We start from the raw sequence: 17,213 nt of genomic DNA, 5'->3' as shown, positions 1-17,213 counted from the left end.
TACCCATGCCTTAGTCACGTCATGGCTGGATTACTCTAACACGCACTACACAGAGCTGCCCTTGAAGAATATCCGGAAACTGCAGCTAGTGCAAATTGCGGCAGCTAGGGTTTTATCTGGAGCTGCCCGGTGGGAGCACATCACACTCATTTTGAAAGAGCTGCACTGGCTACCAGATTTTTTCCAGGTCCAATTCAAGGTGCTGGTTTTGACCTTTAAAGCCCTTAATGGTTTGGGCCTGGGATATCTGAGGGACTGCCTGCTCCCAAGGGTTATTGCCCGCTTGACAAGGTCATCTGAGGGTGCTCTGCTCCAGGTGCCGACAAGGAGGGAGGCTCGGTTGTCATGCATGCGAGATAGGGCCTTCTCTGTTGCTGCTCCCAGACTCTGGAATGCTCTCCCATTGGCTATCCACTCCTCGATCTCCATCACAGCTTTTGGAAAGCATATTAAGTCTTGGCTTTTTACCCAGGCTTTTATATGATTGTCTCTGCTGCTGCTTCTTTGCATTTTGTACTGTTTTTATGCTTGTGTTTTAAATTTTTAATCAGATTTGTTTTATATTTTTAGCTTAATATTTTAATTGTGTCATTTTTATTATTTTGTTTTTAATTCTGTGTAAACCGCCTTGGGATTGTTTTAATGTAAGGCGGTATAAATTTAACAATAAATAAATAAAAAATTAAAAAATGTGGCCAAAGAGTAGCAGGACGAAGGGCATCCTCAAATAAAGCAGCCCTAAGAGAGCTCTGCTTTTCTTTGTCTGTTGCAAGAATGAGGCACAAATACTGCAGGAGTTAGTATTGTGATTCTTCCCCAAAGTAAACAAAGGTTGTGGCTATTGCTCAAAGGCAGCACCACACCACAATTAGTTCACCTTTTGAAGGTTTTCTTTGCACCATCTTTCTATCCCATCCAGGACAACAGGTAGAAATAGTGGCCGGATGAACTTTGATGGAGATGTTGGCCAACATCTGCTGTTTCAGGGCCGTAAGGTACAGTAGCACTTGGCAAGAAGTGGTGGAGTACAAATGAAACCCATGCCTCTGTGCATGCAGCCAAAATCGCTTCCACTTGCTGTTATAGTTGACTCAAGTGGATTTTTTCTGTTCATTGAGGAGAATATAATTTAAGAGCCTATCCTCCTAGCTGTCAGTTTGAGAATTTTCAGGTTGGGATGACGGAGCCTTCTGGCCTCCTGAGTTAGAAAATCTTAACGTTGAGGCAGACGTCTGTGGCAAACCTTCGAAAGTCTGAGTGCCTGTTGAAGTTCCCACAGTGTGAGCACTGTAAGCCGCTCTGGGATGAGCAGGATGTTTCAAGTTCCCTCCTTGGCTTCTCCAAGATAGGGCTGAGAGAGTTTCCTGCCTGCAACCTTGGAGAAGCCACTGCCAGTCTTTGTAGACAATACTGAGCTAGAAGGAGCAACGGTCTGACTCAGTATATGGCAGCTTCTTATGTTCCTATGATAGCAGGACCAGGTCTGGAACAGTCAGCAACATTTGGTCACTGTCCACGCTGGGCCTGAAAACTGACAAACCAAAGCTGCAGCCATCATAGACAAAGCTTGGTGAAGTGCACAGTGGAAAGCATGAGGCCATCAGACCCAGCAGCTTCTGCAGCTCATGAGCTTTCTGTCTGGGGTACTCCATCAAGATTGATATTAGGTCTCGGATTCACAAGAAGCGCTCCATGGGAAGAAACACACACTGTGCATCTGCACTGTGAATGGCCCCAATGTAAGTTATGTGCTTTACCGGCTGGAGCTTGAACTTTTTCCAGTTGACCTGGATACCTAGGTCCTCCAGAAGGCTTAGGACTGTGGAGACATGAGAAGCTAACTGATGTTGCCTCTTCCTGTCAGGAGCCAGTCGTTGAGGTATGGAAAGAGGACCAGTCCCTGTGACCGGAGGTGCACTACGATCATGGCCATGCATTTTGTAAATACACAGGGTACCATCGCCAGTCCCAAACAAACAAAATTGTATTGGAAAGCTTGGTGACCCACTGTGAATTGGAGGTGCTGTCTCTAATTTTGTTGGATTCCAATATGAAAATACACATCCCGGAGATCCAACGTCATGAACCACTCCTCCCCAGGGAGGAGGAGGAGGATGCTCTGTAACGTTATCATGCAAAACTTGTGATATGTCCAAATGACAATTCAGTTGCTGGAGATCCACAATCAATCAGACCCATCCCATTTCGGGTCCTGGAAGTAGTGGGAGTAAAAACGCCACCACTGACCTGTCCACCGAACAAGTGATTTTGCCCAAGAGAGTCTGAACAACTCCCATTAGAAGGGGGGAAGCAGGAGTATACTTGATCCCGCTGAAGGATGGTTGGGTTGTGAATTCTAACACATAGCCTGTCTGGATTATGCGCAGGACCCAGAGGTCTGATGTTATGTTGTGCCATGCAAAGGCATGACTTGCCAGCCTGATGTTGGAGGCCACTATGATGGGAAGCAGCAAAGGAGTCGATGGCAGTGACTCTTAGACTACGGCATTGATTGTTTCTCATTTTCTGATTATAAGGTTTTCTATTAAAATGCTGGTACTATTTTTGAATGTTCTTCTTGTCTGTTTGTTTATAGGACTATTGCCTCCTGCTGAACTGGCGGTACTTGGGAGTTGTAGGGCTGTGAAGAGGCTGAAAAGGTCTTAGCTGTAAGTGTAGACTTTTTAATGGATTCCATAGTAGTGTCTGTAGTCTCACAGAAGAAACCTTTTCCATCAAAGGGCAAGTTCTCCACACAATCCTTCATATGAGGCTGAAGTGCAGTGGAGCGAAGCCAAGCGTGTCTGCGTAATGTGACGGCAGTAGTAAATGTACGAGATTCCATTTCTGCCCGGTGTTTGGCATTGCTGAGTTGCTGTCTAGTTAAAAGGGTAGCTTTGGAGTGGACATCATTGAATTTAGCTAGGAACTCTGGTGAAAGATTAGTTTGTTCTTGAAAAAGTTCATCCCAGAGGGAGTGGGCGTACTTAACAAAGCGGGCAGTGTAATCAGCAATTTTAACTGCCAGGCATGAGGTCGAGTAGGTCTTTTGACCTAAAATGTTCAATTTTCGACCCTTCTCTCCCAGCATGGTATGATGCCTGCTGGTCTTAGACGATGAAGCACAATCCACCACAACAGAGTTGGGGGAAGTGTGTTTAAGACAAAAGTCATTATTGTCCTCCTGGATCCTGTACAAAATTTATAATGGTTTGGAGGTGGGAGCGGAGCTCTGCAGAGCTTCCCACATGAATTCTGCAGCTTTGCAAATAACCGGTAGAATCGGAAGGTGAACTGGCTGAGTGGGGGCCGCAGAATTAAAGAATTTGTAGAGAGGATCATCTACATCTTGAGGTTGCTTTTTTAACTGCAAGCCAAGTACAGAAGCCATTTCAGAAATTTGTTTGTAATAAGAACACATCTCCTCATTCAGAGACATGTTATCAGTCGGCAAGTACTTAATTGGGGGGTCGTCAGTATGGTCAGAAGAAGACGAGTCAGAATCAGTGTTCCCTCCAACAGGGATTCCTAGATGTTGTTGACTACAACTCCCAGAATCCCCAGCTGTAATGGCTTTTGCTTGAGTATTGTGGGAGTTATAGTCAACAACATCTGGGAATCCCTGTTGGAGGGAACACTAGTCAGAATCATAACCATCTGTCAAAATGACAGTATGAGGTCCTGAAGGGGTTGAGCCTCTGTCCCTATGGGCTGTTTGAGTCATAGATGTAGTGGTGGTAAGTGCCGTTGTTTGGGTAGGCTGGGTTTTGTTTTTGTTTTGGGGGGGGGGTTAGGACATGGCTTAGGTACTTCAACCATTTGTTGCCATGTATGTCAAACAAACAAGATGTCTAGGTACTGAAGAATGCTCCTCTGCTCTCGGTGGCATAACTTGTGTTGACACTGAAACCCCTAACATGGTCATAGAAACATAGGAAACTGCCATATACTGAGTCAGACCCATTGGTCTATCTAGCTCTGTATTGTCTTCACAGATTGGCAGCAGCTTCTCCAAGGTTGCAGGCAGGAATCTCTCTCAGCCCTATCTTGGAGAAGCCAAGGAGGGAAATTGAAACCTCCTGCTCATCCCAGAGCAGCTCCATCCCCTGAGGGGAATATCTTACAGTGCTCACACTTCTAGTCTCCCATTCATATGCAACCAGGGTGGACGCTGCTTAGCTAAGGGGACAAGTCATGCTTGCTACCACAAGACCAGCTCTCAGAATGGGTAGAGGTATGACTTGCATCGACACTGAGACCAAAACAGCGGCAGGCTTAGGAAACTCTGGTGAAGGGATCATTTGTGTAGCAATAGGGACCACTGACACCGAGGATTGATGGTGAGTCTTCCAGAGTCTGTATTCTTGGTAATTGGAGGAAAGCCCTGAGGGACTATGTTGAGCTTGCAAAGCATCACCCCCTCAGAATGCACAAGCCAAGCTTTGTGTTGCTACATAGTCGTTTGGGACTTCCCATGGATGTGGACATGTTTGCATCTGGAACGGTTGAAAAGCCAACAGTCAAATGAGTGGAGAGTTGAGCTCAGGATAGTGAGGTTCCTGGGGTCCTCGAGTAGTCCCATCCTCATCAGCGTCAAGCCCATTGCTTAAGAACTCGTAGAAGGTTGAAGCCAACAGGGTACTCTCAGTTGTGCCAGCATGTGTAAAAGATATTGAGCAGTACCCTGTCCTAAGTCTGGGTCAGGTTCAACACTGTCTACTTCCATTTTGAAAGAAACTGGAGAGGATGTAGGTCAAAGGGCATGCTGGGCACAGAGAACAGCTAGAGACTGAGTCTGCACCGGAATTGCCGCAGGTGACAGGAAGTGTTCACAGCCCCAAGCAGTCAGTACAGTAGCCAGTATCAAGTGTGTCACTACCACTGAGGTAGGGCATCGAGCCGTGGGCAAAGAGGAACTGAGCTCCATAACGTCCGCTGTCGATCGACGAGGGTTGATAGAGACCAACTGCAGAGTTGTTGGAGAAGGCATTGCTCATGAAGGGGCGGACAAACGATCATGATCAGTCTTGGCACCCTTTTCACTATGTTTCTTGGAAGGCGATTTCCCTTGAAAATCAACAGCCCAATGTAGTTTTCAGGGGTCAAATCTGAGAATGGCTTAGGTGTTTTAAAGGTATTGGTCGATGACGTTGAGTTCGTGTCGAGGTTTAGACTGCATGCCCAATGTCAATCTCTGTACCATACCTAATGTCAAGGGTACGGGAGCGTCCACCAGGGACCCTGGCATCAGCATCCCAGGGTGCAGGGCATCATCGTACAAGGCGGCTTGCAAACGAAGGGCTCTATTTTTTCTGGTCTGATGGGAAAGGTTGAGGCAAATCTTACTAGTAGAAGTGTTGTGCTCTTCACCCAGACAAAGTAAGCAGAGCTCTTAGTCATCCACTGAGGGGAGTTTTGAATTACAGTGGAGACAGCATTTAAAATGTATTTTTCTTATCCATAATGAGTAAATAAAATAGAAATAATATTCAAAGAGTCGAATTGAAGTCAGTTCTGACAGTAAATCAATCTAACAGTCTACAATAAATTGTAGCTGGGGATGATGGGAGTTTCAGTTCAGTAATGTCTGGAGGCCCCCAATTAGGAACGATTGAGCAATATTTTACAGAAACAATCAAGAAAACAGTGATTTTGCAAGTTGAAGATGATTAAATTATGTGGCAGGGGTGGGGGGAGAACAGTTCTCCTGTATATATAGCATACTGCCTCTGTACAACCAACAGATATCCGCCACAATAAAGCACATAATCATAGATTAACTCAATGTATCTTCTTTCCAACAGCTCCCCTTTATTCCATTTATCTCTTTTCCTCTAAGGAACTCTGGATGAAAAGCATTAATTTTCCTCTGTGAGTTAGGATTAGGCAAAGAGATGGTGACTGGCCCAAGGATATCCAGTGACCTTTGTGGCAGAGCATTTTCTTCCATTGGAATCTGATGTTCTATCTACTATACTACACTAGTTCTCAGACAGCTGAGAGAGTGAAACAGGTATTTTATGTATCAAAGAAAAAACCTTTATGTTAAAGTATCATTTGTTAAATTTGTTGACTTGCTAAAAAAAAAATCAAAAGCCAAAATGAGGTGCAAAAGCAACAGTGTCTACTCTGAATAGCTGCATCTCCCTCTCACCATTATCTCTGGAAGTGACTGCCCATCAGCACATGCATCTTTGCCAAAATAGTCTCAATGTTACAAAAAATTCCAACACTGCAGTCAGATTCCTATAAACCAACTTGCCCTCCATAGGTAAAAATCAGAATGTAGAACATGAGCTTACTTGGAAGATAGCATGTCATTTTCATTATGATCGAGACCAAAACTAATAATTTACTATCTAATATGCACATGAAGGTGAGCTTTTAACTGAGGGATGGGGAGAAGGAGAACCAAATACTTTTTCTCCCTAAACACAATTGCACCAACTGCAGATCATTTCTCTAGAGTTTTACCTCCATATATTGGCCAACACAGAATGCATGCATCGATTCTCTTGTATCTTCAAACTGCAATGCTGCTTCCAAAGCAACAACTGGGTCCTCTCCTGCAAACTGAGCTAAAAAAAAAAGGAGAAAAAAAAACAATGTGTTCAAAAAGACAACTGAATAGCAGCATGCAAACAACAGTCTTCAGTATCTATTTTTGTTAGGGAATAGAAATCTCACCAAGTATACTGCTCCCAGTTAATGACTGTGTTTGAAAATCCTTTATATCATAGACTTTGGCATCAATCACTGTCCAAAAGCCACCATCTTTATTGTGATTCTCTAGATCAGCTTTACGTATAAGTGTTACTTCCTCATTATTTCTGCAGTTCTGTCCTGTGAAGAATGAACCTAACAGGCAATATTATGTTATTTACATGGTCCATAAAATAAAGTGAAAGTCATAACCAAAAAGTAAAGAAAAACACTGCATAATTACATATTCTATGACAAGTATATTTTGTAATCAGACACAACTGACTTCATAGTTCAGATTCTCAACCACCCGAAAGGATTTTAAAACATGCATAGACCAGTTAGAAATTCTACTAAAGAGATCTGTTGTACTGTATTCTAAATTAATTGGATCCAAAGGATCCCTCCCTTCAAACTCTGGAGGGCAACTTTGGATCTAACTTAAAGTTTCCAGGAAAGAACATACCCATTATTCCAGGCCAGGCTAAGTCTTCGGTGTCATCTCTCTCTTTTCCAGGAGCTAAATGGTTAAATCTGTCCAGATGCTCTAGAAGACCAGCCAATAAAGGAATTGCACCAGCTTCCTGTATGAGCCCAGCATTTTTACTTAGAAGGAGTACTATTGATACCACCAACTCTGGAAGGAGTACACCTAAAGGAAAAATAAACAGTTGAGCAAAAACCTGGAGGCGTAACCTGTATGCATGCTAACAAAGCTGCTGCATTTTCTCTACTCTTGCCTTATAAAAAATTTCAATATAGTCTATAAAAGGATACAATCAGTACCTGTTAGGTCTCCATCTACAACACGAGATACTTCTGCAAAATGTCTATGACTAGTTGAAGCAATGCTAGTTGCTACAGGTAGTATGTCTCCAATATGTGTACACAAAAGAGCTGTGTACTTCTTCAGCAAAGAACCAACTCCTAAAAGTTCAGGACCTGTCAAAATAAATTAAAATATTCAGGAGGGACACATCATAAAATTGAAATCAGCATTTAATTATCATCATTTTAGTTACTAGGAAAGCAGCAATTCAAAAAAGCAATTTAACAGAAAGTTGCTGGGTTGGTTTTCTTCACAGTCTGTGCTAGCAATAGTAATCTTTTTGTTTGTTTTAAATACACTACTTACTGTACATATTAGGGATCTGTCCAACACTATCTCCTGGATACAGCTTACTAACAAGTAAGCGCTGAAAACGCAGCAGCAAATCCAAGGACGCACTCCTCTCTTTATTGTAATGTTCATGGTCCAAGCAGGAAGAAATACGACGAGCCACATCTTTCAGTTTAGCTATCGTCTGCGAAGCAATGTTCCTAATGGGAATAACATGTTAAACAGGCTTTAAAAGATCTCTCAGTTAAAAAAAAAGCTAGCCATGCAAACACTGACTAAGCTTTTGTTGTGGTTTTTCTTGAGAATTGGGACTCAATGCCTTTGGATATTATTTGCATCATGACATGATCCAAAAGAGGTTAAAAAAAAACCAATTCCCCCAAGTGGAAGCTTATACAGTTTTTCCATATCCTTACCCTTTCTCAACATCCTATAACACCCATAGGCAATTTAAACTCCTGGAAAAATACTGCACTGAACTGTTGTGTAAGGATGTATTCTTAAAGATATACTACAATAATATAGGACAGCCACAGTTAAGAACAAAATCATCTCTCATCAGGAAGATATGAAGCCATTGGCAAAGATCCAAAGAGCAATTTTAGGTGCGCCTAAGGGGTTTTCCATACCCACTGGAATATTTGATTTGTTTTTTCCTCCTCCTGCAGCCCCCCACCCCATGTTTCAAACTCAGCTTGGAATTCTCATCCGTTTTAAAAGCAGTTTGCTGTGTGGTAAGGAGAAGTGTCCATGCAACGTTCCCCTTGAAATGGCAGGCTGGCATATTAATCCTTTTAACATGTGTGCTCACAAATGGGTTACAATATCTCCCTGTTGCATCTCTTGTGCCTTGATTACTACTCTGCAGTAAAAACTAAGGGCGTGCACTGAACCGGCTGGTCCGGGTAGAGTCCAAGCCAGACCCAGACCAGACCAGTTCAGTCCAGCACCCCCTCAACCCTGTCCCCAGTTCAGTTTGAGTCAATTTTTTTAAAATTACCCCCTCCAGGAGGCTTCTCCAAGGCGGCGGGGGAGGGGGGTTGCGGAGGTTCCCCCTCCCCATCTGCCTCCCTTCTTCAAAAATGGCTCTGTTCAGCCTTTCTTCAGTCTTTTCAACCTTTCCCCCGGTGCAGCAGCCATTTTTTAGGCTGCTGAGCCTGCGCAATAGGCCTGTGTGTGGCCTGGGCAAAGACAATAGTTTGGGCACAGGGGCGCAAAGACAACCATTTGGGCACAGGTGTATTGAAAAACTACCTTAATAGCTGCTGAATTAGTTGAACAAGAGGTAAGCTTTGTTTTCCTGCAGATTCATAGATCCCTGTATTAATAAGGTCTTTATCCAATGGTGTTCTACTCCTATGAAGTGTCGATGCATTTGCTTCTTGTTCATCAATTTCTTTTTCTTTCTGGGCTTCTTTTTTTGCCTCTATATCCTACAAAATGAGAACAGTTCAATGTGAAGCAATTCATTTCTACAAAAGATTGCTGAATGGAATTATGTTTGTTGAACCTTTGGCTATACAAGTTTGCATTAATGGCATAGTTGCTCACGGTACTTTAATTTTTTTTTCTCCTTATGAAATGCAGCTAGCAGACTGGTATTTATTTCAGGTTTCTTTTCTTCTTCCGAGTCAAAACACGATAAGAGGAGCAGGCCAAAATCCCACATCCATTTCCTAGGAGAAATACTAGCTTAGGGAAAATGACTCCTAGTATGGCCCCTTCAGTCAGATTTCCTTCTAGAAAGGCCCTGCCTCCTGGTGGCTGGAGAGGAAAGAACCTCAGTGGTTCTCTCACCAGCTAGCACCAAATAAAGAGAATCCAAGAATGGCGGGACAGAATGCAAACAGAGGTTGTACTAGAAATAGTCGCTGAGTAGACTAAGCTGATGAACAAATATGCAAACTAAAAGAAGAAACCTGAAAGCATCAGGAACATGAATTTTGCAGCAACTGGCACAAAGAAAAGCTTTGTGTCTTTATAGGATGGAGGCAAGTAGATCCTACTCATGCACCAATTCACTTTTATTCCTGATCCTAAGGCCCATGTTCCTCCATACCAATACTATGCTCATCTTGCCTTTTCTAATCTAACACAGAGTAAAACATAAGGTTGCAACCAAAACACACACAACACTAGACTGAAATCAGCCACACTGATTTCTTAGGCTGAAGAGCTATATTCATGGTTAGAACTACAAATCTTCCACTGCCTACAGAAAGAGACAAGAAGATGATGACTGGAATGTATCAATATTTATTTTTTATTCAAAGTCCTGAAGAAACTCCCTTATACAAGCAAAGAGCAGCAAGATGGAGCCGAGACAACCAAAATCTGCCATCCCCAAGCGTAGCAATGCATTATCAGCAATACCACACAACCACAACTGAATCCCTCAATTTTTGAGCAGTTGTACGAAGACATACACACTGGGATTGTGTGGCTAGAGACTATGTGTTGATTGTTTATTTCAATAGCCATCATCACAGGAATGGGTAATCTCAACATTCAAATACCATGTTAGGTACCTTGACCTAGAGTTCCAGGCAGTGACAGAAACCCACAGTGAGAAGCGAGACAGAGCTTCTTCAACAAAAAGTTAAAAAGTTGTTTTTTTAATTAATCAAATTAAAAATTAGTAGCACACACACACTTGAACAGCAGTTACATACCACTTGTCTACCCATGTTGGAACAGTCTTACAGATTAGACAGTCTTACCTAACTCTTTAAAAGCAAAAAAACCCCAAAAAACTCTCATTTACTGTCCACTAAGAACAAACTCAGATATTTTATTTTATTTTACATTGTTTTACTTACTTATATTGTGAACCGCACAGGGACTCTCTTGTATGGGGCGGTATATAAATTTAATGAATGAATGAATGAATGAATGAATAAAGGTATGAGCTATATTTGAAAACCAATTTATTTCATTTGCATCTGTTTCTAGAATACCTATGTACCGTGAAAGCATACCTGGATTTCAGCAGTGATAGCAGCATTCAGTGCAGATTCCAAGCCTCCGTCGGCCATCAAGCTTCCAACTAACAGATCAATCATAAATCTACGGCCTGGGCTTACATTTGTTTCATTACCTGAAACTAAAAAATTGAGAAAACTTACTTGACTAGAAATCCGACACATACCACAAACCAATGTATCCCTAAACCATGGCTTTTCCCCCTGATGAAGCATACCTGCACTGGGTAAAAGTGCTGAAAGAGCCCGAGCTCGCTCCTCTGCTGTTGGCAGCAGTACAGACCACCCACTTTGTAACACTGCTTGGGCAGCTGACTGCACAGTGTTCAGTACACCAGCATTGCTTGCTAAAGTCACCACTGTCTGCTTCAAGCTGTTCAGCAAGACACTGCCTAAACCCAAACCAAGACATTCTGGATCCACTTGATGGCTAATCGCAGCATGAAGCTGAAAGAGATCAAGAACATAAAGGTTAATTATAAGTGATGGAACTAAAACACATTCAGAAACAAGTCTAACTGTAGTAGCTTTATTGCGGTCAAAGACCAGATTAACTAATCTAATATTCTGAAGCATTCACAGATACTTGTGCTTCAATTTCATGCAGCTACTGAAGCACAGCCAATTGCCATCACAGGGCTTTCCATCCGCTGTAGAAATTAAGTAGTAAATAGCAATAGAATCTCTTAAAGCAGTAGGACAAGGCATGGTAACAATGACAGAGTATGGCCTTGGATTCTGCAGACTGAATCCCACCTTGGTTAACTCCCTAGTTGACCTTAGACTAGTTGCCTCTCAGTTACAGTTTGCAGGAAGTAAAATTGGAAATCATAATTAACTTTCACAGAGGGCTCTTGCAAGGAGTAGAGAAATAAGAATTGTAAAGCATTTTGCAAGTTACAATAAATATTTTATTACAAAAATGAAGTTACAGCAATACAACAGCCACTATGTAACCAATGTTACATATGTTCAACTATTTAGATCCAATTTCATTCTTCAATCCTTTATCTCAATTAAATTTAACATACCTGAAGTCTTAGGAGGTTCAGAGTAGCCACAGCCATACATTCTTTTTCCTGTGGGGGTGGCCAGTCAGAGGTGCCATCCATCCCTTCTGTCACTTGTCTCAACAAAAGATCTAATTGCTCAAACGTCATTGGGCAAACATCTACCACAAAAGGCACACGTAAACCAATGGACCATTCTGAACAAGATGACCAGGCGAAGCTCTAGAAGAAAAGTACAGTTATTCAGGCACATTACACAACACACTATTACAAACCCCTCCCTAGAATAAATACATTATCAGAGACCCCCAAAAGCAGGTCATCAAATAGGTTTCCAAATTGCCATAATTTATAAACACTATGAGCTAAACTTCAAAATAACTTCAAGACAATCCTTAGGAAAAGGATATTAGTATTTATTTATTTTTAATTTTTTACATTTTATATCCTGCTCTTCCTCCAAGGAGCCCAGAGCACTGTACTACATACTTAAGTTTCTCTTTCACAACAACCCTGTGAAGTAGGTTAGGCTGAGAGAGAAGTGACGGGCCCAGAGTCACCCAGCCAGTATCATGGCTGAATGGGGATTTGAACGCGAGTCTCCCCGGTCCTAGTCCGGCACTCTAACCACTACACCACGCTGGCTCTTTATCAAGGTGCAACCAGTTTGGGGCCACCAACCCACACAATGGTAGAAAAATGATCTGAGACATGAACAGACTCTCCTCACCCAATCTCCACTGCTGGACTCAGAACATATAATAATGTTGCCCAAGCACACAAATTTGCCCCTCCCTGTATGTGTATGCACAAGCACACACATGTGCACACATGCACTGGCAAGTCATATGCATAGCTTGAATAATAAAAGCTATGCATATAACATACCCACAGGCTTTAGATTCAAATTACATGTGGCATGCAGATGCACAAGAGATTTCCCTGATTTTTTCCCCCCTAAATCAAGAGCAAACAGCTGTGGAAAACTACAAGCTGTGGAAAACTTCTGTGGAGTTCTGTCATCTAAAATAGACCCCAAGTCCACATATGTTTTTCCCTACAGAAAAGATGTGGCTTCCCTGAGATGCTTTAAGGTTTTGCTTTGGGGTTTTTTTAAACCAATCACCTTAGAGAAGACATTCATGAGGCAGGCGGCAGCTTGCCATCCTTAAATCCTCCATGTCCTCATTCACATTAAGTTATCAAGCAGTCTAAAGCAATTTAGAGTAATTTAAAAACAAACCCAATACTAAAAGTTCAAAGAAAAAATATTTAAAAGGAGTTAAAATATAAAAATATACCAAAATATTAAAATACTAGCTGAACCAGGCGCAGACCATCTGCGCCTCTAGTCCCCCCCCCCCCCCCGGCGCCGCTTTCTCCCCTCAAGCCCACCCGCCAGTCGCCGCTTTCTCCGGCCTGCCCGCTGCTGCTTTCTTCCCCCCCCCGACATCCACTTTCTCCCCCCCGCTGCGGATTTTCTCTCCCCCCATCCACCCTCCGCCGCCGCTTTTCTCTCCCCCATATGCCTGCTGCAGCCTTCCCCCCATCCGCCTGCCCGCTGCCACTTTTTTCTCCCCCCCCATCAGCCCATCACCACTGCTTTTTACTCCCCCCCCATCCATCCATCCATCCATCCATCCATCCATCCATCCATCCATCCATCCATCCATCCATTTATCTGCTGCCCGCCACTGCCATTTTCTTCCCCCTCTCCTCCTCACTCGGGGGGGCTGGGCCGAGCCGGGACGCCTCCATTATTATTGCCGGAACTCTCACAGCATGTTGTGAGAGTTCCGCCGCCAAATCCTGGACACGCATGCCAGCTAAAAGAATTAAATATATAGATACCAAGAAGCCTCAAACGTAAAGTGGGCGAGTTAAAGTGTCCGATAACAAAAGGAAATCTAAGAAACCTAGCGGCCCATTCTTGCACCCAGATAGGTAATGCTGCCTAAAACATTTGAAGTATAGGGTGGAAGCCTACCTGAGCCGGCCCACAAGCGATGCCAACAATGTGCTTGGAATCTAATCCAGGAAGAGCAGTTGGCTCAGGTTTAGTGATCCTCAGGGTGTCAAAATGCTGGCACTGATCATTGCTACCCCAGCTGTAAACTTCACTATCTTCTGTGAGTGCTAAACAGTGTGTAGATCCAGCTGCAAGATCTATTACTTTTTTCCCTAGAAGGGGAAGGTAGGGGGAAAAACCATAATGGGAATAATCAACAATAGAACCATATCTGAAAACCACACAAAAAAGATAAGCCAATATTAACTTTGCTCTTGAAATCAGTTCTGAAACAGAAGAAATTGCTGTTTCCTCCATCAAGAACCAAGTCTCTGGAGCTTATACCTGTGTTCTGTAACAGTGTGGAGTATATGTAGTTGCAGTGCCAACTGGAAAACTGTACCCCACATGCTGACATGGTCAAGTGCAAACCTTGTACAGACCACTGAGCTCAAGTATATACCTTGTCTGAAGAGAAACAGTGTAATGAGAAAGCTCCTCCTCATGATGTACTGTGCCACATGCCCCAGTGTTCCCAATCATAGGGAGAATATTTCTCAGACTACAGCAAGTGTATCTGAAGACAAACACTGACCTTGCAGTATTGGTGGGGAGCACTTTCCAATTGGCATTGTAACCATGTACACTGTCCATGGTTACAGAACATACTAGCAGGATTTCTGTCTGCTTTAAAAAAAAACAAACTTACAAGTTATAAAATTTTATGTTCGCCTAAATGGCAGTTGCTTCTTCACCTACCTTGCAAGCCTTCCAGCAATTTAGGGTATCGAACATGTTCTTCTGTTCCATGGCCAAGCCTCTGATTGTCACCCTTTCCCCAAGAGTAGACCTGCCCATCTTTTGTTAGAGCAACAGAAAACTGACTCCCACAGCGTACTTTGACAACATCCAAATCTTGAAGCTTCTCTATCAGTTTGGGAGTTTTGCAACCATCACTGCCACCTCTTCCTAACTTGCCGTAGTCGCCATCACCCCAAGACCATACTTGACCTGGAAGAGTAGATCTCATTAGTAGTAGTAGTAGTAGTAGTGCATTCAGCTCCGGGGCCACAACAAAATAAGGTTTACATAAAAATTAAAAGCAGATGTAGACAGATTAGAGTTTACAATGCACACTTGCAGCCACAAAAGCAAAGGAAGCAACCTTTTCAACAAACACTTTGGTGATCAGAAATTTGTTGATGTTTGTTTCAACAGACCTTTCCATAAGAATGATCTAAATAATTAAATATTCCTCATGCAGAGTGCAATACAAAGTAAATTCCACACATACTAGTATCTACGATTATATGGAATTTTCTCACAACTACCACCCAGAGCCACAACAGACATCAACCAAAACCAAGAAATGTTCTCCTAAACCTTCAAATATCTTTCATAGCCAAAAGCGAATTTCATCATAATACTACTTTGATTTCCTTCAAATTTGGCATATCTGAGGATATAAAAATCTCTCCCAGTTAGGAACAACCTAAGCCTTAGACACAACCTGTTTAACCCCTTACAGTATGCCTGCAAAAATCTGCATGATTGATTTAAGCGGCAATATTCTTACACCAAAAGTCCTTTTCATAATGGTTTCAGTATTTTGACTGTGCAAACGGCACTTAGGGAGACTACCCGCCCAAGTGATTTATTGCAGGCCTTAAAAATGCACAAGTGGATGCTCATATCAACTAAATGCTTCTACATTCCACATCCAATTATGATGAAGAGTACACTTAGAACTATTTTAAGCCCCTAAGCACTGTATTCAGAAAGCTTTCAAATTCAAGCTACACAAAATATCCTCAAATTTCAGCTCCATATAGGAGCTGGGGCAACAATTTATAGAGGTTTGCAGAAATCAACTTTTGCAGTTCAATTTGAGCTCGAATTGAATTGCAAAAACTCAAACTGGTTCATCAAAAACAGCCACCTTAGCAAATCAATCTCAAGTCACTTGAATCAATTCAAGTGATTTGACCGCCACTTTGAGGCCCATTTTCCAGGGAAAATGGACCTCGAAATGATGCTTTTCTCAGGGGATAGCTGGTCTACCAATTGGGATCGGCAGGTAGGCCAGACCTCCACTCTGGGCTTAGTGCATCTGCCAGCCTCAGAGGACTGGTCTACCCGGGTACACCACTATGAGGTGGGCAGATGCACTAAGTCCAGAGCGGAGGGCTGGCCTACCCACCAGTCCCAATTTTGAGGCCTGTTTTTCAGCAAAATGGACCTCAAAATAGCATTCGAATCACCCAAATAATTTTGGGTCAAAATCAGGGACAGTTCTCCTCAATCCTGAGTTGGGCCCTCTATTTTGAGGGTGATTTGATACGGGGCTCAGGTTTGCCAGTTACCCCCGATTCAACCCGAATCAATTCAAGGTTGAAAAGAATTGTACACCCCTAACAATTTAGTCTTCACTATTTAAGGACAGGAATAACTTTAGAATACTATTAAAAGGTCAGCCTTTAATCTAATTGCTTTAAAGCGTTAGACATCTCGTTGATTTTCAGTATTATGGCCCATGACCTATACAAAAACAATCACTTATTTTCAGGTAAACACTATTTTAATAAGTTAGGATGGAGGTATATCTAAACATTCATTTTTAGAATGCATGTCAAAAACAGGTTGCTTACCTGTAACTTATGATCTGGATGTGATCCATTGTAGCCATAAGGAATGAGTTCTGCACCTGCGCAGGGACCTCGCGGGCTGATTGATTAGCTCCTCTCGACACCCCTCCCGCCTGCACGTGCTGTGCTGAGTTCATTAAGATTGGCGGTTGGGGCGTTTCCTTTTCAGTTTCTCACAGACCACCCATAGGGACAATCCACAAGACAATTAGTTTCTCTCCACCAACTGATTCTGCAGCTGGGATGGCTCGGGAGGGACTTATGGCTACAATGGATCACATCCAGATCATAAGTTACAGGTAAGCAACCTGTTTATCTGGATTGTGATCCATTGTAACCATAAGGAACTTTTAAAGGTTTTCTTTGTCTCCATTTCGATAGCCTGATAACTAAGGCAAACAATCCCTTCATCAAATCAGATAGTCCGTAAAGCAAACTCAGTCCAGAGTCCATTCCAAGGTCAAAGGAAAAGAGGCAAACAATCTTTCTAACAAATTTGTCTGTCTAGAGTAAAGAGTAATCTGTGTCCAATTCTAAGTTCAAAGCCAAGTAATCTAATAGTTTTAATGTACTTTACTAACGAGGAGCAACAGCTATGAGGTATGATCGCTAAGGAGGTCAAAGAGAAACTGAAAAGGAAACGCCCCAACCGCCAATCTTAAAGAACTCAGCACAGTACGTGCAGGCGGGAGGGGCGTCGAGAGGAGCTAATCAATCAGCCCGTGAGATCCCTGCGCAGGCGCAGAA

The 17,213-nt window shown here is 42.7% G+C and overlaps 1 protein-coding gene across 4 annotated transcripts in view; it reads right to left on the bottom strand.

Moving 5' to 3' along the window:
• Nucleotides 1–17,213, bottom strand: part of HERC2 (HECT and RLD domain containing E3 ubiquitin protein ligase 2) — a 201,984-nt gene that overhangs the window by 147,113 nt on the left and 37,658 nt on the right. For 3 of the 4 annotated variants that reach the window (XM_053306133.1, XM_053306134.1, XM_053306135.1), the window contains exons 15-25: nucleotides 14,581–14,832; nucleotides 13,801–13,994; nucleotides 11,835–12,035; nucleotides 11,022–11,250; nucleotides 10,801–10,925; nucleotides 9,077–9,255; nucleotides 7,838–8,022; nucleotides 7,489–7,644; nucleotides 7,169–7,354; nucleotides 6,688–6,858; nucleotides 6,475–6,578 (exon numbers count right to left, since the gene is read on the bottom strand). In XM_053306133.1, the coding sequence (XP_053162108.1) occupies nucleotides 6,475–6,578; nucleotides 6,688–6,858; nucleotides 7,169–7,354; nucleotides 7,489–7,644; nucleotides 7,838–8,022; nucleotides 9,077–9,255; nucleotides 10,801–10,925; nucleotides 11,022–11,250; nucleotides 11,835–12,035; nucleotides 13,801–13,994; nucleotides 14,581–14,832 (1,982 nt within the window). The remainder of the gene's footprint in view (nucleotides 1–6,474; nucleotides 6,579–6,687; nucleotides 6,859–7,168; nucleotides 7,355–7,488; nucleotides 7,645–7,837; nucleotides 8,023–9,076; nucleotides 9,256–10,800; nucleotides 10,926–11,021; nucleotides 11,251–11,834; nucleotides 12,036–13,800; nucleotides 13,995–14,580; nucleotides 14,833–17,213) is intronic. The other variant, XM_053306136.1, reaches the window with a different exon arrangement.

The sequence above is a fragment of the Hemicordylus capensis genome, chromosome 3 (assembly GCF_027244095.1).
Source record: "Hemicordylus capensis ecotype Gifberg chromosome 3, rHemCap1.1.pri, whole genome shotgun sequence".
NCBI classification, from domain to species: domain Eukaryota; kingdom Metazoa; phylum Chordata; class Lepidosauria; order Squamata; family Cordylidae; genus Hemicordylus; species Hemicordylus capensis.
Note: the sequence above shows the minus strand (reverse complement) of the source record. Positions and strands in the feature narration are given on the sequence as shown.